This window comes from Anguilla anguilla, chromosome 4 (assembly GCF_013347855.1).
Source record: "Anguilla anguilla isolate fAngAng1 chromosome 4, fAngAng1.pri, whole genome shotgun sequence".
In the NCBI taxonomy this organism is placed as follows: Eukaryota; Metazoa; Chordata; class Actinopteri; order Anguilliformes; family Anguillidae; genus Anguilla; species Anguilla anguilla.
Genome location: NC_049204.1, coordinates 41,683,925 through 41,711,839, shown reverse-complemented (window position 1 = coordinate 41,711,839; position 27,915 = coordinate 41,683,925). Strand labels below are relative to the sequence as shown.

The 27,915-nt window shown below is 40.0% G+C and overlaps 2 protein-coding genes and 1 non-coding gene across 3 annotated transcripts; 2 read left to right on the top strand and 1 right to left on the bottom strand.

The window, feature by feature from the left end:
- Positions 1-11,937: 11,937 nt before the first annotated feature.
- LOC118224566 (sperm-associated antigen 16 protein) lies at positions 11,938-14,461 on the top strand. The gene has a single exon (XM_035412086.1). The coding sequence runs from the start codon at positions 12,048-12,050 to the stop codon at positions 13,875-13,877; it is 1,830 nt and encodes a 609-aa protein (XP_035267977.1). The 5' UTR covers positions 11,938-12,047; the 3' UTR covers positions 13,878-14,461.
- A 3,196-nt stretch (positions 14,462-17,657) lies between these two features.
- On the bottom strand, positions 17,658-24,119 carry pomp (proteasome maturation protein). Its single transcript, XM_035415944.1, has 6 exons — positions 24,003-24,119; positions 23,081-23,181; positions 22,657-22,717; positions 21,654-21,755; positions 20,530-20,623; positions 17,658-17,873 (listed from the first exon to the last, which is right to left on the bottom strand). The coding sequence occupies exons 1-6, from the start codon at positions 24,003-24,005 to the stop codon at positions 17,806-17,808; spliced, it is 429 nt and encodes a 142-aa protein (XP_035271835.1). The 5' UTR covers positions 24,006-24,119; the 3' UTR covers positions 17,658-17,805.
- A 165-nt stretch (positions 24,120-24,284) lies between these two features.
- trnac-gca lies at positions 24,285-24,356 on the top strand. The gene has a single exon. It is a non-coding gene; the product is annotated as a tRNA-Cys (tRNA).
- The last annotated feature ends 3,559 nt before the right edge of the window (positions 24,357-27,915 follow it).

Sequence of the window (27,915 nt, the reverse complement as noted above, 5' to 3'; positions counted from 1 at the left end):
GTATACGTTCGGTGAACTGCTGGTAGATATGGTGCAAAAGCAATAATTGAGAAGTAGTAGACAATTATTAGCGAGGGTAAAAGCAGGTTAAAGAAACATGTCCTTAGCTGGGCTTGAACCTAGGACCCCATGTTCCCAAGACTGTAACCTTACCCACTAGGCCACATGCAGATTAGCTGTTCAAACTGGAAATGTTTCAGAATAAAAAGGTATGGGTATTTTGTGTGTGTATGCGAGTTTTTGATTGGGTCGTGAGGGTGAGGATTTGGCTGGTGTCTGTAAAATGTCCAATGGGGAGACATGTTGTTAGTGGGATAGGCGGCAGGAAAAATAAGAATGAGAAGAAGAAGAAAGAGAAGAAGGAGAAAATGCAAAATCCCCTTAGTTTGGGGCTTTATTGTGTGGACATGTGAAGTTGTTTATGAAATCTGTCTGTTGAAATGGGGTCAGAATGTACAGAATTTAATGTTTTTAAGGGCTGAGTGTCTGTGGCTGTTGTGGTTATTTTTGTGGGGAACCCAGAAAAGTGCCAAACTCTCGGTGCTGTACAGGTATGGGGCATGCCCCCGCCAAGGCGTAACTTGGCGGGATGGCATACCTGCCATCCCAATTGTTTTGAGTTGTTTGGGGGATTGGAAGATTGAACTCTCTATCAGTAACAAGGAACAAACAAGACATATTGGTAATTTTACGCTTTATTTATTGAACAAACAGTCAGGAGCCTCAGTAGCGGGTGGAAGAACCATACGCAGCCACAACAGCCTGGCACCTCCTCCTCATGCTGGTCACCAGCCTGGTCAGAGGTCAGGTCGGAGGTCAGCCAACGTGGTTGCGTTGGTCACTCTAGCACGTACAGCACGCCCGATCTGATCCCACAAGTGTTCAATTGGGTTGAGGTCTGGGCTGTTGGCAGGCCATTCCATTCAACCACGTTGGATGACCTGCGACGAATCCTGGTTGAGGAATGGAATGCCATCCCACAGCAACGTGTGACCAGGCTGGTGACCAGCATGAGGAGGAGGTGCCAGGCTGTTGTGGCTGCATATGGTTCTTCCACCCGCTACTGAGGCTCCTGACTGTTTGTTCAATAAATAAAGCGTAAAATTACCAACATGTCTGGTTTGTTCCTTGTTACTGATAGAGTTCAATCATCCAATCCCCCAAACAACAACTATAATGCTAATAATACAGTAACAACAGAGATATGATCGACCAAACACAAATTTACATAATCATGTTGTTTTTTCATTTGTCTACCTACCTATGTAAAGTAGCCCAGCCAACTTACTAGCTAGTATTCGCCAAAGTAAGTTGGTCTTGGAGATTTCCTTATTTGATTCTAGCAAGAAACATTTCCAATACAAATGTGCATGTGCAGGACCACAGTTAAACTATACCATACCTCTGTATGCTTCAAGCTCTCCTCTATCCAGACAATACAGAAGATCAGCCTACTGCTTCATATTAGACTGGACGTGACAGAAATGAGGATTGTTTTGCCAGTCTGTCGCCTCTGCCAATTAATCAAATCTATGTTGTTTTTTGGAGGCTGAAGAAACTTAAAACACGTTAAACCAGTCATGTGTTACACTAAAACTGACACTTTGTCAATTGTGGCATGAAGACAATATCCCTTGAAGTAGTTGTCATCAAGGTTACTGAATATTGAGAAGTCATGCTTGATAATGGAGGGCAATTTAGAAAATGCATGACTTTTCAGCCAGTCCAATTATATGTGCACATTTTGCATGACTGTCAAATAAGGTTTTATATTCACAAATGTTCTCTGGCGCATGACTACTTCTCATTTTAGTGTCTATCAGTCATGATATGAAGCTGTACGTTATAACATACCAAAATCCCTTTCAATTCAAGATTGTTGTTTCTATCTCCTTGGTTACCTTACACAAATTGATTTTAAAATTTTTTTATTAAGTGTGATGAATGAGCTTCTCCAAAATTATAGTATTATGCATGGTTATCTAGAGTGTCTAATCTTAATCTGTTACAAGCTGCAATTTGCTCTTTAGGTCATACACTAGGTCATACTGAGAAACTACCCAATACTATTTTAAAAATAGCACAGAATGTATGGAATCTGAAATCACATAAAACATATAAACACAAGGGTGACTACCATTTTTATTCAGAATTATACTGGACAATATAATTATAACAAGTGTATTTTTTATGTGTTACTAGAACATGCAGATGGGTGACAAATTAAAGGAAAAACCTGAATAAATGAGTGGCGAAACATAACAAATGCAGATGCTTCCATGTACTACATGATACAATTAAGCAATTAACATCCTATCATGCTCTGTGGCATGTATAAAAATGCTGAGCAGGCCCAGTTGACTTTGATTTTGGATCAAGATGGCAAGAGGAAAAGATCTAAGTGACTTTGAAAGAGGGTTCATTATTGGAGGGTTCATTATTGGGGCACAGATGGCAGGAGCTTCCGTCACAAAGACTGCTCAACTGGCTAGTGTTTCAATAGGAACAGTGACTCACATCTGCATTTAGATCTATGGGGAAGACATCAGTAAATAGGGTCAGTAGCCACACATTCAATGGCCGTGATGCTCGTGCATTAGTGTGATATGTAAGGAAAAACAGAAGAGCAACTCTTCCTCAGGTTACTGAAAATGTCAATGCAGGATGTAATCAGACTGAGTCAGCAAGAACAGTCTGTCGACAAATACATAGAGAGGGATATTATAGGTGGTTTGCAGTGTATAAACCCCTCATTACAAAGACAAAAGCACAATTGAGACTGGTCTAGATGTGGGAAAAAAACGTGATATTGTCAGAAATCATCCTTCACCACATTCTTGACAAGTGGGCGAGTGCATGTGTCATGGTACAGGCCTGAATGCTTGACCCCTACAGTGAGGAGGTCTGATGGCTCTATTATGCTGTGGGGGGCATTTTCCTGGCATGGTTTGGGTCCACTTGTCCCCTCAGAGGGAAGGGTCACTACAAAGTTATTCAGAGTGATCTCCTTTATCCTATGTTGAAACATTTCTATCCTGATGGGAGTGGTCTCTTCCAGGATGATGATCCACAGGGTATGAGGGGTCACTGAATGGACTGATGAGTTTAAAATGATGTGAATATGATATACTATGACCTTCACAGTCACCAGATCTCAACCTAATTGAACAGCTAGGGGATGTTGGACTGACGTTTTAGACAGCGGTCTCCACCACCATCATCAAAACACCAAATGAGGGAATATCTTTTGGAGGTATGGTGCTCATACCTCCAGTAGAGTTCCAGAGACTTGTAGAATCTATGCCAAGGTGCATTGAAGCTGTTCTGGTGGCCTGTGGAGGCCCAACACCTTACTAAGACACTTATGTTAGGTTTTCCTTTAATTTGTCACCCATTTGTATATGCAATAACATACAACCAAAGTAACAGCACTACAATTTAAAGGTCTTTGGTGGGAAAAGGGAAACAAGCACTCCATCAAAACGCATCAAATAAAGGTCCACAAACTGATTAGAAATGTTGAACATGTCCAGTAAATATGTTGGCTGCTGTTAAATTCAATAGCCATTTTCATTTTATGTTTAGTATCAAGTGTAATTTGTGTAGCCTACAAATAAAAACATAAAAAATCCTTAACTTGGGAAAAGCATTTCTTCATGTTCTGTAACACAACTACTTCCATCTTTCACTAAACACCAGTCTAAAAACTGGCATAGGATCCCTGTGTTAGACTAAATATATGGTATTCATTTTTAAAAGACACATTTATATGGAATACTTAAATAGATCCTTGTTTAGATTACTGAAAAGATGAGAAATCACAGTGTCAAAGGTGCTTCATATGGTGCAAATATCAAAGAGTGCCAATATCCTAAGACTCTTTGCACAGGGGTCTCAAAGATAAAATAAGCCATGTAAGTGTAACGACCTGATCTAGGGTCAGATCGTAACAGAATGAATAATAAGGGAAAGGGTAAGGGAAATGTACAACAAACTGACAAGTAACTCCGGTTCCTATCTGCCTATCCAAATCTTAGTAACAACTGAGTAGTCTACAAAAGGTACTGGGCACAGGGCGGCTTTGAACGCTGAGCTTTGGACAATTAGTTAGTAGACTGAAACCAAAAGTCCAAATAGCATACCCGCAACGGAGAGTTTAAACTCTGCCCAGAGTACCATCAAAAATAATAAAGGAAAAATAACAAAGCAAAATAACAAAGTTGTGTCCCAATGGAAGGATTATTAGTCCAGCTGGGAGCACATTAACTAACTGGAGCTAGACGGGAATCGGACTCAAACAAAAATAGGGTCAAATGCGCAAAGTCACAACACAGCAAGCACGAGTTTGAAGAACTAGGGTGCGTTCCAATACTTGAAAAATGTATCCTCCTTTCCTCCACTACCACCTCCTCTGCTCCATGCCCCGGCAACTGATCTTTGTGAGTTTGAAGCTGCTTCGCTTGTCTCCTCCCATACTCCCTCCCTCCAGTGTTGCATATTCAAGGACACGACCGAAGGAGCTTCAAACTTGGCTCCACGCCTCCTCTGGTGGATGAGCATACATTGATGTATGCTACCACGGAAGTCTTTTCACATTTCTATTTGACATCATCATGCTCATGCCCACAGGGATTTAAAAACCATCCCACAAAATCTGATGATACAATCCAAACTTGAGAAAGCGGAGATGGCAGAGAAATCGCATTGTTCCCAATTATGCAAGATATTTAGCCAAATTTGTGTATGGATCAGTATGTTATCACACATAGTGTCCTACCCGAAAGCTGGGTTGTCTACAATGGATAACAAATTGTCAGTTTGTTTTTGTGGCTCATATCGTACAGGCAAATTTGGTCATTAAGACAGGCAATAGGGATGGTGCAGAATACAAATACCATATTCAGCAACACTCAAATCATGCGTTCTTCCCAAATGTTTTCTCTTCCCGAATTTGCCAAATATTATTCTGATTCAGACATTTTTTCCTATCTCTTTGATGTGATTCGCTCAGAAGTCAGCACCAAGTTTCTCAATTAGACACACACACACACCTGTAGCGAGTGAGAGTTTCCTTAAACACTAGATAGACCAGGGCTGCGTTTCCCAGAGTCTCCTTAGCGCTACGTGCGTCGTAAAGTATCCCTTAAGCTCTTCCTTTAGCTCTCGAGCTGTTTCCCAGCGTCTCCTTAGCTAAGGTATACCTTTAAAAGGGTGGTCTGAGACACTCGTAAGCTGTCCCTTAGCGATGCGCTCCGCGGTTTCAGCCTTATTATGCAAACATTTTGCTTTTCAAATCGACAGTTGTACTACAGTGCGCATCTAGTAGCACATCGGTATGCGAAAATGAGTTTAATATTTACTTTACGAAAAGTAATTATCCAATCAACGTGTCTGTGCATAGCACGTCGTGAGAATGTTGTCGTTTTACCTGTCTATCCCCATCATGATGGTAATTAAGTATAGGGCCTATCCATGATAATAATCCAATTTGTGAAAAGAAAAAAAAAGTTTTTTTAAATTTATACGTAGTGGCGCTAACTTAGGATATGGCTTTTCTCACTGCATACCCTGTAGAAATTAGTTCGTTTGTGTGTGAGTCAATGATCACACTGACTTGGAACAAACCGCCGGTTTATTAAGAATATAAAACCTGTGTGTGCAAAAACAACGTTGAGTGAGTCTACTTGCATGACCGAACTAGAACACGTTGATTGGCTAACCATAAACACACATACAGGTACAGTGGCTCATAATGGACAAACATAGCCAAATGATCTACATCCCCTTCCTTTAGCTCACACCTCCTATATAAAACAAAATAGCACTGGGTAAATATCAACATTACAGAACATTTTTCTTACCATGTTGTTTTACGATTTTCGGTAAACAACCCAATAATGATATTCTTGGTTAAATTTAAGATTATCCAACAGCAAATTAAGGTGGATGAACAAATCACTTTAACAGGTAGACCTATTCATAAGGCACCCGGTATATAATTCATCATGATCAATTTCCACAGACGCGCTTTTGCCTTTCATCTACGATCATTTTTGCATTGCAGAGAAAAGTTCGCGGGAATCAGTGCAGTTCAGTGATATGCTGCTACAGTTGCCTATATATTGTGTGACAAAAACAAATTAACATTAGACCTTTGTTTCAATAAGAACAAAATAATTCACCCATATGTAGCTTATATCCTTTCCCCTGGGCTTCCACGAAGTCCCAGACTATGGCTTATATGTCCCGATTGACGCTTTTTATTTTATCCATTGTAGCCTATATGTACGTATTTATTGAAACTATCACAAGATCTCGTTTTAACGGACTCTTAAAGAGATTAGCAGATGATCTCTAGTAGGCATAGCTTCCTCTTCTGCAATATTAGATTGATGTAAAATGATTATGACAACACTTGTTATATTAAAACGTCATTCACAAGCCTTTACAAGTGAGACAATCGATTCGCTTGGCATCGATTGATAAACTTTTCAGCAACAGTGAAGGCCAGCTCCAACTTACGATGTACCTTTAAGTTGTCCCTTAAGAGTTGCCTTAAGGTATAGTCTGGAAAACACTCGTAAAAAAGCGGTTTCCCTTAAGAAGGTATACCTTAAGAACCATCGTAAAACGTTAAGGTACATCGAAACTCGGAAACGCAGCCCAGAGCAATGCCATCGCGCTTTGGGGACTTAATTTTAATTACTCCAATGCCTAAATGCTATATCCTTCTCCTTCCACGACTTTCCTAAATAGTTGGGTTTAAACTTAACTGTGCTTTTGAAATGTGAAAAAAGCCATTTCCTTCACAACCCCTCGACAATAGACAACAGGTGCTTTTACTTAGGTGCAAATATGTCGCTGCCTACTCCAGCACACTGTTCAGCAACTGAATAACCAGCGCTTTGATATGAGTTTCCCAATCAAGTGCTATCGAAACTTACTTTGCACATATAATCACACAAAATTAATTCACTGCAATCATCTGATGAAGTTGATAAAGTCTTTAGGGTGGCTGACGCTGTAGCTATAAAAATAGGCTTAGAACACCAACGTATTTTCAGGTATTCTCTGAAATGGAGACTTTGAATAAACTGAATAGAGCAACTACATGACAACTGTGTTAAATGTAACTGATTTGTGTGCATGCAGTCACAGCAAACCACCAAAACGGCGTTGTCTGTGGAATTGATGAGGAGAATGACGATTCATAGGCTATGTAAAAGCGCACTCCAAGGAGAAGGGAGAGAAAAATGTGCTGAATTTGTCAAGACCAAAGAAATTACTTAAAGAAATACAACGTGCAATATTTTTTAAACTACTTTCCATTCCATTTCTATTTTATGTTTTGCCATACACATTTTATTGCTGTCCTCAGTGTTTCTGTAATATGCCTTGATGCATTTTCCCTTAGCCTATATAACAAAACCACTATAAAGCCGCGTTTCCACCGCAGGAACTATACCCCGGAACTAAGAACCTTTTGAGGAACTCAGTGCGTTTCCACCGCAGGAACTAGGGTCTAAATTTAGTTCCTGGGGCTTTATTTTACCCCCCAAAAGGTTCCTGCTCGGGGGGTAGTACTTTCCGAAAGTACAGGAACCTTTTGGGTGGAGCTTGCAGCGCTGAACATTTCTGATTGGTCGAGTACTCGCAGCATTTTTTTGTGTTTTTTGTTTTCAGGCGCCATGTTTAAAAATATGCAGGCGCAAACCTATTTATTTTCATAATAACTTCAAATCAAACTTGTATAGCCGCGTTTCCACCGCAGGAACTATACCCCGGAACTAGGAACCTTTTGAGGAACTCAGTGCGTTTCCACCGCAGGAACTAGGGTCTAAATTTAGTTCTGGGGGCTTTGTTTTACCCCCCAAAACGTTCCTGCTCGGGGGGTAGTACTTTCCGAAAGTACAGGAACCTTTTGGGTGGAGCTTGCAGCGCTGAACATTTCTGATTGGTCGAGTACTCGTAGCATTTGTGTTGTATTTATTTTCCGCCATTACCCGCCATGTTTGAAAATATGCAGCGGCAAACCAATTATTTTCATAACTTCAAATCAAACTTGTATGTTATGCGGCGCAGTAGCCTACTTTTGGTTATAGCCTGTCAACGTCTTGGAATTATAACGTGTGCTCTTCTGTTCTTTTCTTGCTTTAGTATTCGTTTTATAAAATGCTAAGCATTCGTGCTGGGACAGCATATTACGTAGGCTACCAAAACATTCAAACGGATTAATTCGGTTGCTGAATATTTTCTTCCGGATTTTCTTTGTTAGCTCGTTGTAATTGACTCAAAATGTTTGATACAGTTATGTGAGGTATGCGGTAGTTATGCATAATTAACATTGGTGATACAGTACAAGCAAACTGGAAATCACCTTCCGCACTTTTTATCCGGGTAAAATAACAGGTTAATTCTAGTAATCTTCCCTTTATCTTTTTCAGACTGCCGTAATTTTACTCAATTTTACTGCCATTTTTCAATTCCACGAAAAGACCAGGAAGACTATGGACTCATTTATGGTGCATGGTTCGCATCTGGAGGGCACACTTCGCTGCTCGGCTAGCAGTAACTTCGAAGGAAAGCAAACGGTGGCTGTACCACTACTAATTTACATTTCCACGCAAGTCCGAGTTTTCGTTCTATTCTTGTCATTTTGCGATTAGCCTATATGGAATTGACGACGAGAAAGTAATAAAACAGCAAATTGTTTACAACGTGTGCATGTTTTCTGCTGTTAATGAATGTGTTTGAGAGGATGTATGAAAATCAATAATACAAAAGTAACCATATATAGTCATTGTTGGTAACCCGTTGTATATAAGTGGAATAAACCCCTCCGGGCTGTCCCGGTTATTAGAAAATAATGTAGGCTACTTCGGTGGTAGTAGGGGGTTACAGAAGAAATCATATGACAGATGGACCGACGACAACGTCGCTTTTTCATACGTCAGTGGGCTAATTTGCCTAATCTTCGCGGTACTTTAGACCTCGGTGGAAACGCAGACAACCATTGGCTGAAGGAACCTTTTAGTTCCTGGTAAAGTAGTTCCTGGGACTGAAAGTTCCGGGTAATTTTGGTGGAAACGCGGCTTATGTTATACGGCGCAGTAGCCTACTTTTGGTTATAGCCTGCCAACGTCTTGGAATTATAACGTGTGCTCTTCTGCTCTTTTCTTGCTTTAGTATTCGTTTTATAAAATGCTAAGCATTCGTGCTGGGACAGCATATTACGTACTAAAACATTCAAACGGATTAATTCGGTTGCTGAATATTTTCTTCCGGATTTTCTTTGTTAGCCCGTTGTAATTGACTCAAAACGTTTGATACAGTTATGTGAGGTATGCGGTAGTTCTGCATAATTAACATTGGTGATACAGTAAAAGCAAACTGGAAATCACCTTCCGCACTTTTTGTCAGGGTAAAATAACAGGTTAATTCTAGTAATCGTCCCTTTAGCTTTTTCAGACTGCCGTAATTTTACTCAATTTTACTGCCATTTTTCAATTCCACGAAAAGACCAGGAAGACTATGGACTAATTTATGGTGCATGGTTCGCATCTGGAGGGCACACTTCGCTGCTCGGCTAGCAGTAACTTCGAAGGAAAGCAAATGGTGGCTGTACCACTACTAATTTACATTTTCACGCAAGTCCGAGTTTTCGTTCTATTCTTGTCATTTTGCGATTAGCCTATATGGAATTGACGACGAGAAAGTAATCAAACAGCAAATTGTTTACAACGTGTGCATGTTTTCTGCTGTTGTTGCCAGTTATACATATAAATGTGAATGCATTCTGTCGCTTCGGATGTCAAGACATGAAAGCGAATGTTCGCATAAAAACATAATGAATGTGTTTGAGAGGATATATGAAAATCAATAAATACAAAAGTAACCATATATAGTCATTTTGTTGGTAACCCGTTGTATATAAGTGGAATAAACCCCTCCGGGCTGTCCCGGTTATTAGAAAATAATGTAGGCTACTTCGGTGGTAGTATGGGGTTACAGAAGAAATCATAGGACAGATGGACCGACGACAACGTCGCTTTTTCATACGTCAGTGGGCTAATTTGCCTAATCTTCGCGGTACTTTAGACCCCGGTGGAAACGCAGACAACCATTGACTGAAGGAACCTTTTAGTTCCTGGTAAAGTAGTTCCTGGGACTGAAAGTTCCGGGTAATTTTGGTGGAAACGCGGCTTAATTTGTAAATACAAACTGAATAATGAATAATTTTTCAGATATTTGCTTTCACTCATCTAAAAAAAAAAAAAGTTCCATAGCAGGTTTTGCAACTAAACTTGATTGAGTTGTGTCCTTTATTTCAAGAAAATATTTTTGCAATATTTCATAATCTTTATCAAATTAGGTTGTTACTGGTGCATAAATAGATGCTGTAATGCTGGATATGTCTGGTGCCACCGCCAGCTCATGTGTAAATCAATACAACTTGGAGAAACTTAAGAGCAAAACAGCTGAAGATGTAAGCCACCCATTGACACTAATATTGACAGTTAGTGGAAGGAATGAGGGGAGAGTCAAATTTTGTTAAAACTACTGACTGTCCTTTTTTTGAAATAACAGAGCAATAATAAATAAATAAATAAATAATTACAGGAATGCAAAAGATCAATAGAAAAATGGGGAAATGACAATTAGATTCAGTAATGATATTCATTTCATTGTGATGAAATATGGTTGTATTACAGAGAACATACATAAACAACACAAATAATTTTATTTGCATTGTAAAAATGTAAATTTGGAAAGAAAAAAAACAAAACAGTAACAACACATAGTATCCACAATGTTTTTATTTCAAATGTGGTGGCCTACACAAATATCAGTTAAAAAGGAAAAAAACGCATAGGAAAACGAGACAATTTAAACACGTTTTTGTAGATTTTAGAAGCTGCCAAAACCTGACTCCTCTGCTATGTTAAAATGAAAAAGTATGAAAACTACCAGTCACCATGCCTATTCAAAATCAAAATTCAAAACTTTACCTACCAAAATTTGACTCCTCCCTCAAAACCAAGAGGGTGTTGATACTAACAGATGAAGAGATGATACAAGGTGAGTTTGGTGATAATCACACTGAATTTTTCCTAACGGAGGAGAATCCGATTTTGCCAGCTTAAAAAGTTCACATACCAAAATACAACTCCCCCGTCATACCATCCCATAGCCGTCTATATTTGTAATAAAAGCTCATAAATACAAATAAGAGTATATTATTATTGACAAGGCAAGGATCTGGCGAGGCTCAAACTTAAGTGTCCACGAGAACTAACAACTCTACTGCACTAAAGACGAATAACTTTTAATACTGTGAACCTTCGCAATTATTATGCCCCACCACAATCAATCTACAATTCACGGTCTATATGCTCCTATCACAATTCACAGCATTATCGTTAAACAATTTAACTGGGGTAATAAACTTAAGTAAAAGAATAGAATGTGTAGCTTAACGTACGGATTAATGTGAAGGGGAGTCGAAATACGACACGCTACTCGCTCAAAACGCCGGAATTGCTTGTGTCGAAAATGCTGTCGGGGTAACACCGTTAGATTCGCTTGCAGTAACATATCTCCAGAATGTAAACAAAAACATAAACAAAGCAGGGATTCTTCACTGTAAAAAGAAATTGTACGATAACGTTGTCTTTGCGGCTGCTAGGTAACATTAGCTAACAACAACAGGAAAATCTACCGTTCTCTAGCATAGCGTATGCTTTATGACCTAGCCAGTCTACTGTTTCTCTCATACAAAGCGCTCTTTTCAGCAGTTGAGTTGCAGGAACTGCAGCCACTTCAACTTCTTTCTCTGGAACACTTTAAAAATGCTCCTCTGGGTCTAATCGAGATGCTTGTTCTGTTACTCTTGTCCGCCATATTGTGACACTTTTTTGACGCGTTTCATTGGTCATCGCTCTCTTTGGATTTTGTCTTCTCGCGTTACTTGTGTCACTGTTCTCTGGCCCATTTCTGGTGCCCATAGCAACAGTAAACATACTGCGACTCCTATCGTTGTGGACGGGATGGCTACTGACGAAGGAGCACCACAAGAACTCACAGACTGTCTATACTACCTTGAAAATGTGTCAATACCTGAAGACTCCGAGGACCATTATGAGTTTGAGGAGGTTCCTATTGATGATGAATGGAGCCTAACCGAAGGAGAGGAGGATTTGGGGGCTGTAATGAAAGCGCTCTGTGATCGCGCAGATGGTACAGGAACAGTGCCAAAGAGCATTACACCTGATAAGCAGCAAATATTCCATATACCTGAGGTTGTGGATGACTTTGTACGGAATTTTTTGGTAAGAATGGGAATGCACAAAACCCTAGACTGTTTTCAGACAGAGTGGTATGAGATGGTTTACAAGGGCAAGTTGAACAAGGAACAGGTTGGGATTGTACAAGATGCATACACACAGAACCAGCTCCTTGACAACAAGCTCCAAAATGTGCAGAGGGAGCGTGATGATTACAGGGAGGCTGCTTTCAAAGCTGGCGAGGTGCTTGTAAGGCTGCGCAAGGAGCGGGACTTTCACCGCCTGCATCACAAACGCGTAGCCCAGGAGAAGAACAGACTGATAGAGGACTTCAAACGACTGAAGAAGCACTATGCCTCCTATGAGCCGGCCATGCAGATGCTGACAGATAAGTACCAGGCAGCACTGAAGCAGAAGATGCTTGTCAGTTTGGAGAGGGATAGGGCTCTAGGGCAACTCCAGGGTCTGGAAGTCAGCCTTCGCAACACAGCAGCCAAAGGGGTAGACCGCCTGTCGGCAGGGTCTCATTCAGCTAGCAGGGAGCCTGGCCTGCTGCATGGTCAGGGCAGGCTGAAAGGCAGTGCAGGGGAGGACTCCAGGCCACAGGCTGAAGGCATTGCCCCAAATAATCTGGACTCTGAGTTCCCTGCCGATACCTGTATAGACCCACTCCTTACCCATGTTAAGTTGCACCCTGCTGATGGCTCCAGAATGCCGGTGTTCCACCTGACCAGCTCAGTGAAGGCCCACTCCCTGCCTGTGAGCTGCCTGGCCCTGCACCCACAAAAGCTGATCGCAGCCTCCACCAGTGATGACCACCTGTGGAAGATGTGGGGCCTGCCAGTGGGGGAAGAGCTAATGACAGGGGAGGGCCACAGCGACTGGCTCTCTGGCTGCAGTTTTCAACCGAATGGAGGCCAGCTGGCTACCACCAGTGGCGATGCCACGGTCAAGGTCTGGGACTTCTCCCTGGGCCATTGTGTCCTGACTCTGGAGGGCCACACCCATGCCACCTGGGGTTGCTCCTTCCACTCCTGTGGCGACTTCCTGGCCTCCTGCTCCATGGACAACACATGCAAAGTCTGGGACCTGCACAGCCAACGCTGTCGCAATACATTGCGTGGCCACACGGACTCTGTCAACAGTGTCTGCTTCCTGCCATTGTCCAACACGCTGCTCACTTGCTCCGCTGATAAGACGCTGGCACTATGGGATGCCCGCACTGGTCTGCGTGCCCAGACCTTCTATGGCCACCTGCACTCCTGCAACCATGCATCCTTCAGCTTGCCAGGCAATGCTGTTGCTTCCTGTGACTCCTACGGGGAAGTGAAGCTGTGGGACATCAGAAAGGCGACTGTTGTGGTAACTGTGTATATAGGCCCTCACCCCAGCAACCAGGTGGCTTTCAACCCTTCGGGCTGGACACTAGCTGTTGCCAGTAATGATGGCTCAGTGAAGCTGGTGGATCTGGGCTCTTCCCAGGTTACCAGTTTAGTGGGGCATGAGGATGCCGTGCAGAGCGTAATTTTTGACCATAAAGGGGAGTACTTACTGTCAGGTGGCTCAGATGGAATGATTCACATCTGGTCATGAAAAAATTAATTAATTAATCAAATTTTACTAAATATAGGGCTTTTCACAAATTAATTATCACCGAGCATTACACAAAGGCACAAAAGTAAATGTAGCTATTGTTGTCAGAATCTATGTAACTTGAATATTTATTTCCAATTTAGTGTGGTTTGTCTAATGGAAAAGAGTACTGTGTAAAAAAAAAAAGATTAAGGCCATGTTCTAAATAGTCAGGCTTCTTGTGTTGAAGCATACATCATAAAAACATTTTTTTCTGGCAGGCTGGGATTCACCTTTATAACAAGGGAAAACTTTTCATTCTATAACTCATGATGGATAACTTTTAGTAAGCCTGAGGTCAAGACTGATTCCTTAAAAGTGAAACAATAATTAATCTGTTGGTTATTGTTTAATTCTATTCTATGACTGCATTTTGTTCCAGACTGTTCTGGTTTTATATTTATGATTATGTCAATTAAGAAGATCTCAAAAGAATATTGCTGTTTCTTAGGGTAAAAATCATTTTCTTGAACACAATTATACTAATTTCCCTCCAGAAACTATTTTTTCATGTACATGCAAATATTTAGAACAATGTATCAACCTTAACCACAAAGCTATAAAAACATAAATTATGGTCTTCATACAATTTGTTACTTTTTTTTTTTTTCTTCTACCCCGGTGCTCAATATCTGTAGAGTCATTTCTTCAATGTCTTTGCTGTTAAAAAGATATATATTGGTTCCGCTGAAAAAAACCCAACAGACCTATACCAGAGAGAAGCCTGTGAGCGAGGCTGTTTTTTCAGGATCAGCTTGCTGCTTAGACACCATTCGGCCACGTGATTAGCTATTCCATACTGGACAAAAAACTCCAGACAGGAACTTGAGTATATCAGCCTCAAATAACAAAAGGATTGAAAGTATGAAGTAAATTAAAAGACAATCATTGTGTTTTGGTATACTCTGTCAATAATCCTACATCTTTCATTATTTGTAAATACATGTTTTGTATAAGAAATTATGTCTCTATCATCATAAGAGGCTTATACTAAAATAATTATTAGAAATTGGTTGTTTACTTTATACATTCAATTGTGCTCTACTAAACCCTTGAACAGCCTCTGATGTATATAACTTATAAGGGAGGAGTCATGTCGAACAGCCAACACTACTACAGAAAGTAATACCCTGCGTGAGGACTGTCAACAGTGAAACTAGCTGATTTGTGTGAATATACTGGGCTCTCCTGACTGAACAGATTCAAATATATGTCTGTTGAATATATATTTATTTTATCTGGACAACAAGGGGAAAAGGAATAGTTTTACATGACATTGACAATTTTGGAAATGTGGTATAAACAATCCATGGTTAGAATCACCAAAATGTAACTTTAATTTACATTTAATGTAATTTTAAAACAGAAATTGGATTTAACAATCTCATTTCAGAACATTGCACGTATTGGGACTGACAAGGTGATTGTGTGGACTTCATACTATGTTAGATGCATAAGTCCTTGCAATACATATGTTACTTTACTTTACCACCAACCTAGCTGAGCCAACATTCCTTCCCCGACAACACACCCCTAACAAAGCATCTCCTGAGAAGTGTTACAATATAGCAAACTGTTCAGTGTGAATTTCCTGTTCAATAAGCAGAATGCTCTAATAATCAGAGCAATGCCTACTGGAAAAGCCCGTCAACTACACTGCCATTTATTTCTTCCCGATTGGAGAATTGACCAATGAAAATGTGGTTCTGGGTCCATAGAGCAGGTATAATTTACCTAATGGAAATTGATTACATTCTATGAGGTCATATTGACATCTAATCCGCATAAATCCACCATCTTCATCTGATGCAGATCAGTTCAGTGAACAAGTTGAGCAATCCAGATGATTGAAAGATCACTGAATCTGCAGATGTGACAGATCTCACCTAGTAGAATGAGCACTGTGTGTAATGGAAACATATTTTGGTCACTTGGATGAAATCCTATTAACGGAATTGAGCCAATCTACATTACACAAATATCTTTCCCATTCACTGAACCCACCTTATCAGCTAATGCTCACACTATGAAGATCTTGCACAGCATGATTTCCTAAAACATATGACTTCCAAAAAGCATTCTTGGGGTGTTTATGTAGCAATGATTCAAATGGTGTAATAAATACTTAGCAAACAAAAAAATTAATGTGCCATGTAGCACAGAACAAATGCATTCTGAGCAGTACCATTTCCAGCAGTGAATGTCACCCCTGTAAATTCTCCAAGTTTGCATGACAACTGGCAGGAAACAGCCTATGCTTCAGCTAGGCATTTTGCGTGCAACTCTCATTCTGTATCACACAGGATGCAGAACCAGGTTCTTTGCTAAGAGGTTCAATGGCAAATCAGTATGGATACTTTCGTGCTTGTATGTACATTCAGTGATGAGACAAAGAAACACTCTTTCAAGCCCTAACAGTAGGTAAATCTAACCTCATGTGACTCACATTTTTTACTTCATTAATTATTCAACCAATTACCAACATGCAGAAGCCACGTATGAAAAAGTACACTCTAACTCAGTGGTTCTCAGACTCGGGCCTGGGGGACCCCTGTGTATGCTGGTTTTCATTCCAACCTCAACAGCAATCCCAGAATTTTAACAAGCTGTTAATTTTTCTTAATTAGGTGCTTTTCACGTTTTAGAGCTGGGGTTCCAGAAAGGGCCAGTGTGGGTGCACACACCTGATTCTACTAATCAATCACTAGAGTCATTGTGAAGCACCTTGATTAGTAGAATCAGGATCAGGTGTGCACCCACACTGGCCATTTCTGGATAAGACTGGGGACCCCAGCTCTAAAACATGAAAAGCACCTAATTAAGAAAAATTAACAGCTTGTTAAAATTCTGGGATTGCTGTTGAGGTTGGAATGAAAACCAGCATATACAGGGGTCCCCCAGGACCAACTTTGAGAACCACTGCTCTAACTGCTTGTGACAATTAAAAAGGTAATTAGAGCCAGGTGCTGCCAATCAAGTACATGCGATTAGTTGATCACCAGGAAGCACAACCACGTGTATATAACATAACGTAAGATGAGAACAGGCCATTCAGCCCAACACTGCTTGTCTAGTCCTACCACTAAACTGTACTTAATGCTTAGTTTACCTAAAAGCTAGATAGTATCTAACACTGTATCAAGCCGGGCCTTGAATACCCCCAGTGTTTCTGCCTCCACTACGTGTCCAGGCAATCTGTTCACAAACACACCAGTAAATCTGAATAAATGGCTGAAAATCTAAAGAATCAGGGTTGTGGAAAGGCCAAGTCAAAGTCCAGACCTCAACCCAATTGATGAGCTGAATCAGTTTTGTAAAGAGTGGGCCAGAATTCCTGTGATGGATTGTAAGAGACTGATGAATTCATACAGAAAATGATTACGGCAGGTAATCGTCGCTACAGGTGGTTCTACAGCTGCCGAATCACAGGGAGCAGTTTTTCCACAGAAGGCTTCTGCATGCTGGCTTATTTTTGGCTGACTAATTAATGACAATGTAAAATCTGTTGAGTGTTATTTGTCACATGGTTACTTATCTACTGTTAGGGCTTGGTGAGGACTAGACGAGGGTTAGTTATGTCCTAATATGTAAAACTATGTAACTGCAAGAGGTTGTACATTCCTTTTCACAAGACCGTATGTGTATAGTTACATGCAGACCTGTGTGATTCTGAGTACTTACATGAGCGCATGCCCAACAATTTGTATTCCATTTATTTCCCTTGACAACAGACAACTCTTACTCATTTAAGGATGGAATTTTATTAGAAATACAGGAAATATAACCATAGAAAACTGAGTGGTAGCGCACATGGGGAGCGGTGAGCGAAGATCTGCTGTGGTTATGCGGTCACACACAAGTGGGGTGCATTTAGGCTGGGCGTCTCCCATCACAGAAGACCCAGCTTGTGCTCCACCATGATGTGGGGCTCTCCCATCACTTCACTCTGTGCTGGATCTACAGACACCAACCACACTCATCAACATTCTTTACAGGTCATACATTTAAACAGTTGATATTTATTGAAAGGATTCAAGATTGAGCCCCATCGATAAACAGGCACATCGCCAGTGACCCACCCCAGATCTACATCAGCATTATGTAAACTTAGTCCTATATCACTACCCTGTTACTTTAGCGTATGAAAAGAAAACCATGCGAGATCACCAGGGAAAAGGCCAGACCATAAGTGATGAGTAACCGGTAGCTTGCCACCTATGCACTCTATAAACATCTGTTTATTGTTGTGTATGCAGTAAGATTTCGGCAAACACAGAAATGATGTTGCATAAAATGTACAGACGCTTGCTTACTGGTTAGCTGCCTATAGTTTCTTTAGTAAAGTGGCTTGCTAGTAGTTGGCAATGTGAGCTATTAATGTACAATTCCTCTGTTCATAAATGTGTGCCTTGTCAAAGCATATCAATACATATATCCATATTTCAGCAGTTCTGTTTCATCTCGTCTAAGTTCCAGATGCTCAGACTTTGACAGAGTATTTAAAACACATCAAGTTTTCTGGCAGAGGTTTACAGTAGTCAGTTTTCATTTCATACACTCACTAGGGATGGAGATTTTCAATTATCTCGAAGATCGAATCATTGCATTATGTGCTTGATTCAAAATCGATTCCTAGCATGGGGAGGAATCAATTTTTCGATCACATCTTGGCTGGGGGGCAACAGTGCAAACAGCAGGGCCTTCCACATGGTAAACCTCAAAGAAGGAGGCAGAATTGCTTATACTTGAAGCCAAAGTTCACTTTCTGGGGCTTTGTGATATTATTTCTATGCTAGTGTAAATTTTCAATTGACACAGACAATTTTTTAAAGATGAAAGGCATTCCAGGTAATTACTTAAGTTTCTGAGAACCAGTCAGCTTGAAACATAACACCGTTGTCCAGATTGCTTCAGAGTCACCTGAAGTCCTTATATTGGATGCTCCGTTCTGCATGTTTTGGTGCTAATACCGATATTGAATCCATGCGAACACTATCGGCCAACAATGATATCTGAGCAGTATGAATGCAAAGATGCAGATATTCAACTGCATTTTATGTGTCTAATGCCTCTGGGCAGCTTATGTGGAGGGAATTAGGCTATTGAAAACAGATTACAAGCGGGTTTGCTCAATAAAATTGTAACAATTTCTGCAAGAAAATAAGTAGATTCTATGATGATTGGAATAATGCACGTTTTTTTTAAATGTAGCCTGAGACTTTAAACAATCGTTTTTTTCCAAACAGATAATCTGCTTATTCAGCAGCATAAGAAAAAACCCTATCATAATGACTTAGGCCAAAGTAAGCTACCACATGCACAAGAAATCATGGCCCTACAGGGAGAAGAAATAAATAAACCCTGCACAAATCAACAGAGGCTTCAGTCACTTCCGTATTTTTGCCGTATTATCAAAGATGGCTGAAAAACAGTGGCTGCTGAGCTGAAAATTGAAGGGGCGGAAAACTTTCCCTTAAACTGAATCTTTGTCTCTACTTGTTTACAGTCATTTTACTTGATTAACAACATAGTGAGTAATTCACAAATTACTCAATGGCATCAAATATAACCAGTTCTTTTAATTTAGGCTATTAGGCAAGTAATAGAATTATAGAATAGAATTATTTACATCGTAAAGTTAGTCATATAATCTCCCTAACATGACATGAAAGAGATGAAAGCAAATTGATTATTCAGATCATTGACAAGCTTGTTAAACAAGGAAAATTAATAAACAGTTTGAGACCAATGATCAGTTCTAAGTTTTCCACCCTATCTATTTCCAGCTCATCAACCGCCACTGCTATTAATGGATGACAAACAAGAATAAACTAGCTAAAACAGCCTAGGCCTAAATACTTCAATTAACGTTCATAGCCTACATAGCAACAAATATACATGAAGTACGCATCTCTGCACTTTCTGAAGACACTCGGTTCCTCTTCTCATCCAAAATATGCGCTCCTGTACCGAACACTCGGCGTCAACACTTGTGCAAGGTGCACACACAGGTAGGCTCATGCTGCTCCTGGCAGAGTGACTGCCGCGTAGTGATGACGTTTCGCAGAATTCTATATAATATTCTTTGAATGGGATGCGTTTACGAACGCAACAACAAAATTTCTTAAAATACAAATGATTAAAAGCCATTTAAAGCCTGTCTACTATGTAGAATATCCACCTTCTCTAATCCCCTGGCCAGCTCTTTGCCTATTTTCCAAAATCTTATTTATCAATATTTATTGGTATCAATGTACTTCAAATCTGTATCATACAGATACAGAAAACAAACACACAGATTGTATGTTTGTTTTTCCAACAGAATGTTTAATGTCTTTCAACAGGGCATAAGCCCTCTGTGGTTTTTTAACCTCTCCTGCACATTTTCCATCAATCACTGTATGTTTCAAAGAAACATGAATCTATAATTGTGTACAAATAAGTAAGTAAATGAATAAATAAAAGTGCATATTCTTTATTTAGACCACAAACCCATAATGCTGACTGAGGTACATCTTCCATTCCACATAAAACTGCCTGGGCTAATTGAAACAACCCCCATAAAGTGAACTATTACTTAAAGGGCAGGAGCAGTGGTGCCAAATCCACTTACCATTCAGGATGTCCTCGAAGCCAATACTATCGTCACTCCCTCTGAGTGTATCCAGGGCAATGTTGGAGCTTTGCAAGAACGGCAGCCGCTGAATCTGTTGGATCGAGGGAGGGGGTTGGGGAGTCAGGGTAGAGGGGGATTGAAAGGAAGATAGAAGAATGGGAAAGGGGAAGATGGAGAGATGCAAGATGAAGCTGAAGGAAGCCCACTTTTTCCACATCGTATGACTATTTTGTGTCCTACATATGATGCAGCAATAAACCGAACTGAACCGAGACACCAATGTGAGAGGAGCGGGTCAAATGCAACTTCAAACAAGCTACCTTTCATCAGCTTATTTGTCTCATAACGGCCCCTACTTATTCTATTTTTTTTGCAAAACATTTTTAAAAAACAACATCCAGTGAGTCTCTCTCCCTTCGAGCTGATCCATGATTGCCTTATTATCACTATTGTGAAAGACTGTGTGTATGGAACTTAGTAAAGGAAAATATGGAACAAATTGCATTCCAATTGGTGCCATATTTTCCAACACGAATTTCCATAAAAGGTAACATTATATCTATTTGCAAACTATAGGTTACCTACAGTATACCAGGCTACTTAGTTAGAGAGCTGTAAAACACATTTGGAGTTCACATCCAACCTCTTAGTACTGTAGCTGATTATAATTCTTGCTGAAAAGATTAAAAATGCACCATAAAAGTAATTATCTTCTAAATCAAACATGGATTTGTAACAATTCTATGACTGATCAGTTCGTCTGTGAATCTCAACCTACAGCAATTGTTCAAGAACGCTCACTGAACAGGAAAATATATGTTGCAGGGAGTGTTTATGCAAACAGTAGATCAAATATGATTAGCTGCTTTGACTGAAATCTCAGATATGGAGCCAAACATATGCTTGTTTTGTGATTTTTTTTTCTGGGAGCACGTAGTGAAATGTCACCTTTTACAGATATATTAAATCTGGCATATTTTACCAGCTTAATTGGGACATGTTAGAAAACAAGGCAAGGGACCAAGCATTTAATAAAACTTGAAACACATACGTGGGAGCCCTTAAAAAATGCAAGTAAGTGAAGAATTACTTGCCTCTCAAAACAGGCAAGTAATGCTTACCTGTTTTGCTGCTCTGTACTCCATCTGGAGTTTTAGGGGTGCATGAAGGCCTTGGATGTTTCTGAGTGTGGAGAAGTTCATCTTGTCCTGATTGAGCTGGAACTGTAGACAACACAAAGGGGCATGATGCAGCTTACAGACATCTAGACAAATCAAGTCAGCCGTTAAAAGAAAACAAGAGTGTGCCAACTGCTACACTCCCCTTACCACTGAAAAACCAGGGACCAGACCTGTGCGTTTTTTTAATACAATGAATTACAATATGAAAATGCATCATACAAAGTACAACATACCAGAACTCAATTATACATAATTTTTTTAGTCTATGGTTGTTTGTTGATAGGTATTTCCCCATCAGCTACCCACTCTTACACTATTTGTGTTCTTTCTTAATTACAAGATAGGACAATGCAATCATACAACATGTATTTTATTCGATTCTTAATATTTACTAAAAAATAGGCACAAAAATAATGAATCAGTCTGAAAGCTGCTGGAGCCATGGTCAGTGGAGTTCCGGGGTGCATAAGAGGATCAACCTACCCAGGGGTGGTCCTCATGTCATGTACATGCACACGTCCCAATGAACACACCACTAACCACCATCCACCCAACCCCCGACCTGTGCCTTTTTATAATTTATTACTTTTTATGACTGGGGTAACTTGTCACTTACCGACAAACGATTAATCAAGATTGTAATCTACACAGAAGTGGTCAGCTACATACCAAACTTGGTGTCTTTACTGGCTGCACCACTTGGGCACTGACAAGTGTATCTGACAAGTTCTTCAAGTCACACAGTACAGTTCTTGGTAACATAATGCTTTCTGTACATCACATCAACATTTACAGGAATTTAAGCCTTCAATAAAAACTCAAACGAGCATATAACTCAAGAGAAGAGATAACCAGAATATTCTCTGCAGTACAAGGAGTGAATTTAAGCCCTTTTTTAAAAGACAGAGAGCGGTGTTTGAGGTGGTGTCTGCACAGGGCTCACATTCTTCTCTGACAGCTCCAGTGGGTGACTTGGCACAAGGTCATTTTTCACACTGCTAAACCTGAAACCAAACAATAGACACAGTTCACAGACCTTTTCAAAACTGTACACAAGTACTCATTCAACCGTACTCATTTATGCATAGCAGTACATTCATGCCTAAGTCATGAACACTCCATGGAAGAATCTTAAGTATTACTGCATGGTTCAAGCACATAATGTTGTACCATCGCCGCATATGCAGAGCATGACAAAAAGCAAGCAATTGAAAACATTCTGAGATGAGCAGTCCATTAAGCAAGGAAATTAAGTGTACCGTACCATAGCTACGACAAGGTCCTAAGAAGTCAACCCGTCTTATAGAGCACTGGCAGGGCAATAAAAACAGGATGTGTCAATACAGCCAGATCCAGTATAAACATACCCCTTGCGAAGCGTGTCGGGAACACCGTACGCACTGGCCTGCGGACACAAACCAGTCACAGGAACGCTGTCCTTCAACTGAGACCTGAGACCGCGGGTATTCTAAAACAGAAATCCACAAAGCCAAGTGATTACACGATGCGCAAAATACACCGTTTTTACACTGTTAAACAATTACGCTTACTGCTGATGTTGACGCTGGCTGCTAGCCGGCACGCAATGACTCATAACCGCGCTGGAAAATAAATGTCCAACGGTTACACACCAACTAGATAGATTCAAGAATCACCACGATCTGTGTCCTTAAATAACAAGTAAAGTTATCGTTATTTTCAGGTACAACATGAATTAACATTAGGCTCAGCTAACGTTATCTGCTACAGCTACTTAGCGGATCTGACCCAAGCTCGTTGCGGTTTTATTAATTACCTTCTAACGACACAAGCTAGCTAGGCAGTGCTAATTAAAACTTAACTCAACTAGCTAGATGATCAAAGGATTGTAATCTGCTGCTAGACAGTTAACGTTAATATGCCAAATGCAGTGTATGATACAATGAGCTTTCGGTTTCATTTTAGCGGAAAAAAATTCTGGTTATAAACAATTGTACAAAGGTCTAAAAATGTGAAAGGCTCACAATGTCACACATGCGAAATGTTACATATTAATATTAAAATATCGATATAACGATCAACCGCACATTAAGTCAGATAGATTAGCTAAAAACAAACGGATTTACACCAGGGCCTAATGTTAGCTAGCTTTTCCCGAGCTATGGACAGTGACTAATCAGATTCCAAAATTATTTGATGGAAACAATGAAATAAACCTGCGAGAAGTTAATCTTATGATTTATAAATGAAATTAAACGTTTATAACACATCGTCAGATACTACAAAAAGCACGTAATAACTAAAAATTACCATCTCTGACAATCTAACACCAAGTTCTGCTGCTCTGTCCTGCAAAAAACTTGAGGATCTATTACAGACACTTCCGGGTCATGAGGTCAATGTTCCAGACATGTGATCTATGACGACATTTCCAGAGAGCGGTAGCGTATTAGAGTGATTAAAGTTGACACTGGTATTGTTTTCATGAATGTATATTTATGCTGTATAATGCCATATTGTCTTTAAAAACGACATCATAGCAAGGGTAACATGATAATAAATAACCTTTGTTTAGGCATATGACTTTAAGTTGGGGGTATAGCTCAGTGGTAGAGCATTTGACTGCAGATCAAGAGGTCCCCGGTTCAAATCCGGGTGCCCCCTCTTTTGGTACTTCGAACTTTCACTTTCTCGTGCAACCCAATGGTCTTATCAAGTCTGCAAAACAATAACTCGTATTAAATTGACCTTTTTATTAAATAACGTTGTTAGGACGGTGACAGACACATTCCACATGTAAATCGAAAAGTCAGGTAATATGTTGTATAGTTTGACATTTCATATTCATTTTTCCTCGACCGGAGATCCGACTCAAGCAGACTGGAGATGTACAGAAAAAGCGTGCTGCAGAAAGTCCAGACCTGACCACTCTACAGCGGATTCTGCAAGCCCATACACGGATCCACTTGAGAGAACTGGACCTGCTGCGGACAGTCTCTGGGAGTAACATAAAGACGCTGTCATAATGTATTTTGCCAGCAGAGAGTGCTACAGTACTACAATACTAAACATCCAAAAGAAAACACCCACCAATGCATGCAGAGCAGAATTAGGCAGATACCCATTGATAATTAACATTTAAAAAAGAGCACTTTAATTTTGGATGCACCTCAAATCAAGTCCCCAAGACACAATGCAATTTCGAGCACTGAAAACCCAAGATCTGAAACCCAAAAAGAGTCCTCTCAGTCAGCTGGTCATGACTCACTAACCAACTAAAACCAGCGCTGCTTTACAACCAGAAATTAGAGTAAACCAAATAATCACACAAACAAAAGATGCCTATCTGGAACACTGGAATAATGAAACCAAAACACAAAATAAACTTACTTGCTACTTGGCCCTAAACAGAGAATACAATTTGGCAGAGTATCTCTTCTCTGTCAGAGATACAAAGCAGAGACAAATCCTGACCAAGTACAGGCTCAGTGACCACACCTTAGCAATTGAAAAAGGAAGGCACAAAAAAACATGGCTACCCAAAGAAGAACATATATGTGGTCACTGCAAGACAGGAGAGGTAGAGACCGAGATGCACTTCCTGCTATATTGTGAAAAATATTCACTGATAAGGGAAACATATTTTAATAAGATCCAAAATTCCAAAACAAATTTCCCTCCCTAACAAATGATCAAAAGCTGCGAGTCCTATTAGAAGAAGGACCGACAGCCTCACTCGCAGCTAAATATGTTTTTGCCTGTCACAGCCTGAAGGACAGTCGGTGAACATCTAACAAACATATGTATGTGTGTGTATATATGCATGTGTGTGTATGTATGTATGTATGTACATATATATATATATATAAATGTGTGTGTGTGTGTGTGTATGTGTGCATATATATATGTTTGTGTGTATGTATATGTATGAGTATATATATATATATATATATATATATATATATATATATAATACTCTTATTGAGAAAATACTCTTTAAAAATAATTTAATTTGGTTAATTTAATAGATATACTGTTAATAGATGTTACTGTCATTTGTGCTGTTATTGTTGTTGCTGCTTGTTTTCTTTTTTCTTTTTAATTATATATTCTTACTGTGGTTGATTATTGTTATCACTACGCTTTGGCAATATGTATTTTTAAATATGTCATGCCAATAAAGCATTTGAATTTGAATTTGAGTGCTACAGTAACAGAACGACCAGGTTTATATACCAAGATGAGCACGCCTACAAATATTTATATAATTTCTAGTTTCATAAGTACATAATCTCATCTATTAATATTTGAGAGATTCAATTATCATCTTTTCAGTAGTAAAATTTGTATTTAACTGAGTTTTAATAGGTTTTGTGTGGGTACCTGATATAACGAGATCTACATTTTTGGAAGTTCCAGTAAATTAAATCTAAATATGAAAGCTACCAAAGAATGCCGGTTGCCAAAACTACTTTTCCTGACCCAGCATGGTGGATTTCAATGAAAAGCCTGATATTTAATCAGATGAGCATTTGATTGTGAGATAGGTCCTTAATACTTAATGTGTGATGCAGTAGACTTGAGGTCACTGATGAAGTTCATGAAGTAGCTCCATGTTGTTTTACCTATACATGCCTCAGATGACTTGCTTGTTGCCAAATGCCTCCATTCACTGAGGTAACTGTAACAATGAATAATAAATGTTAAATCAGCCATCAAACACCCTTGATGGCATTTTCATTTGAGAACACTGGTTTTTAATAGAGTGAGGAAAAACCCACCTTGATTTCCAGGTACAAAGCCTACTTTACGCATACAGTATATGCTAGTGGTGTACATGGTGTATAAATGGACATCAGTGGTGTGCATTCATTGTGTATGTGTTGTCTGGTGTATAACAGAAATTAGTTGTATACAAGGAAAATTATCTATGATGAAGTTCAGAGGTGTACATGGTAAATAATAGAGATTACTCCTTGTAATTAAGTGCGTTGGTCCGTTCCAGCAGCTCATCAACCTCCCACTCCACAATATGTTTCAACTCCTGTTGCTCTGCAACAGCCATCATGCCCCATGAGCCTTCCTGCACCAGCAGCACTGTGTCTGGCTGCTTTGTACAGGCCTGTGCAGTCACATCATTGTACCTGCACACAGCACAGGTAAGCCCCTACTGTACTGGCACATAGGACAAAGCACACTGCACAGGTAAGGCCCTCACTGTATGTGCACACAGGGTAGAGCACAGGTAATGCTACAAAAAGCTTGCATTGATTTAAAAAGGGGGTATTTATATGTATTTACAGTTCTCTAAAGAGGTTTTTTAAATATGTATTTATTGTGTTTTGTATATATATGTAGTGCTTCACTGCCATTCCTAGCCTTTGGGGGGCTGTAAGCACAATTTGACTTGGGGGGCCCTCGCAACCCACCCACTCCCTTAAAGAAGATATATACATTTTGAAATAATTGATATATATTTAGGATTGCCATTAGGGACTCACAGGTTCAGCCAAGCACAGTGAACTAGTACTAGAATTATCCTTTCTTCATTGTCTGCTGCCAGAACTACTTTGCCCTTACAGACTGGAGTCAGGACCAAAACTACTCTTCAGATTTTGGTAAAGACACAGACTACTCCCCAAATTATGGGATAGTAAAACATGCCCTAGTATAAAAACACCAGTTACGCATGACTGCTAGCTGTATCTGGAACTCCGGCACATAGCAGGACTGATTATAATCACAAACACCCCACTAAAATAAAATCAGCGTTATAAAAACAAACTGTAACTTAGGGCGTTTTCACACCTGCCTTGTTTAGTTCGGTTGAATCAAACTCGGGTTTGTTTTCCCCCTTGGTGCAGTTCATTTGGGCAGGTGTGAATGCAGCAATCACACTCGGGTGCGGACCAAAACAACCAGACCGAGACCTTGTTGAAGAGGTGGTCTCGGTCCGGTTAGAAACAAACTCTGGTACGGTTCATTTGTGGCATGAACGTGATCTGACCTCGATCTGACCCAACTGCAGGAAACATTGCGCATTTTTGGACTTAAACCAGCTCCCGTAGCCAGCTGCGCTGTGCATTATGGGCTGAGGAAGAGCTTTGTAAAGATCAGAATTGCTAGCAGCTAGCTGTAAAGCAACATATATCGAGGGTTGACCTGGAGCAGCGACAAAATACGTTGCCTTCTTTAAATTTGGGCAGACGACCATATATCCCAA

Bases quoted from the DNA above. Each gene is read 5' to 3' on its own strand.
- LOC118224566 (XM_035412086.1), top strand. From the start codon at position 12,048: ATGGCTACTGACGAAGGAGCACCACAAGAACTCACAGACTGTCTATAC.
- pomp (XM_035415944.1), bottom strand. The intron at 21,756-22,656 runs GTGAGCCCTGTG...TGTTGTCTACAG, and splicing joins TGGAGCTGTCAGAGAAGAAT to TTCCAGCTCAATCAGGACAA. The intron at 20,624-21,653 runs GTAAGCATTACT...TCGATCCAACAG, and splicing joins AGTACAGAGCAGCAAAACAG to ATTCAGCGGCTGCCGTTCTT.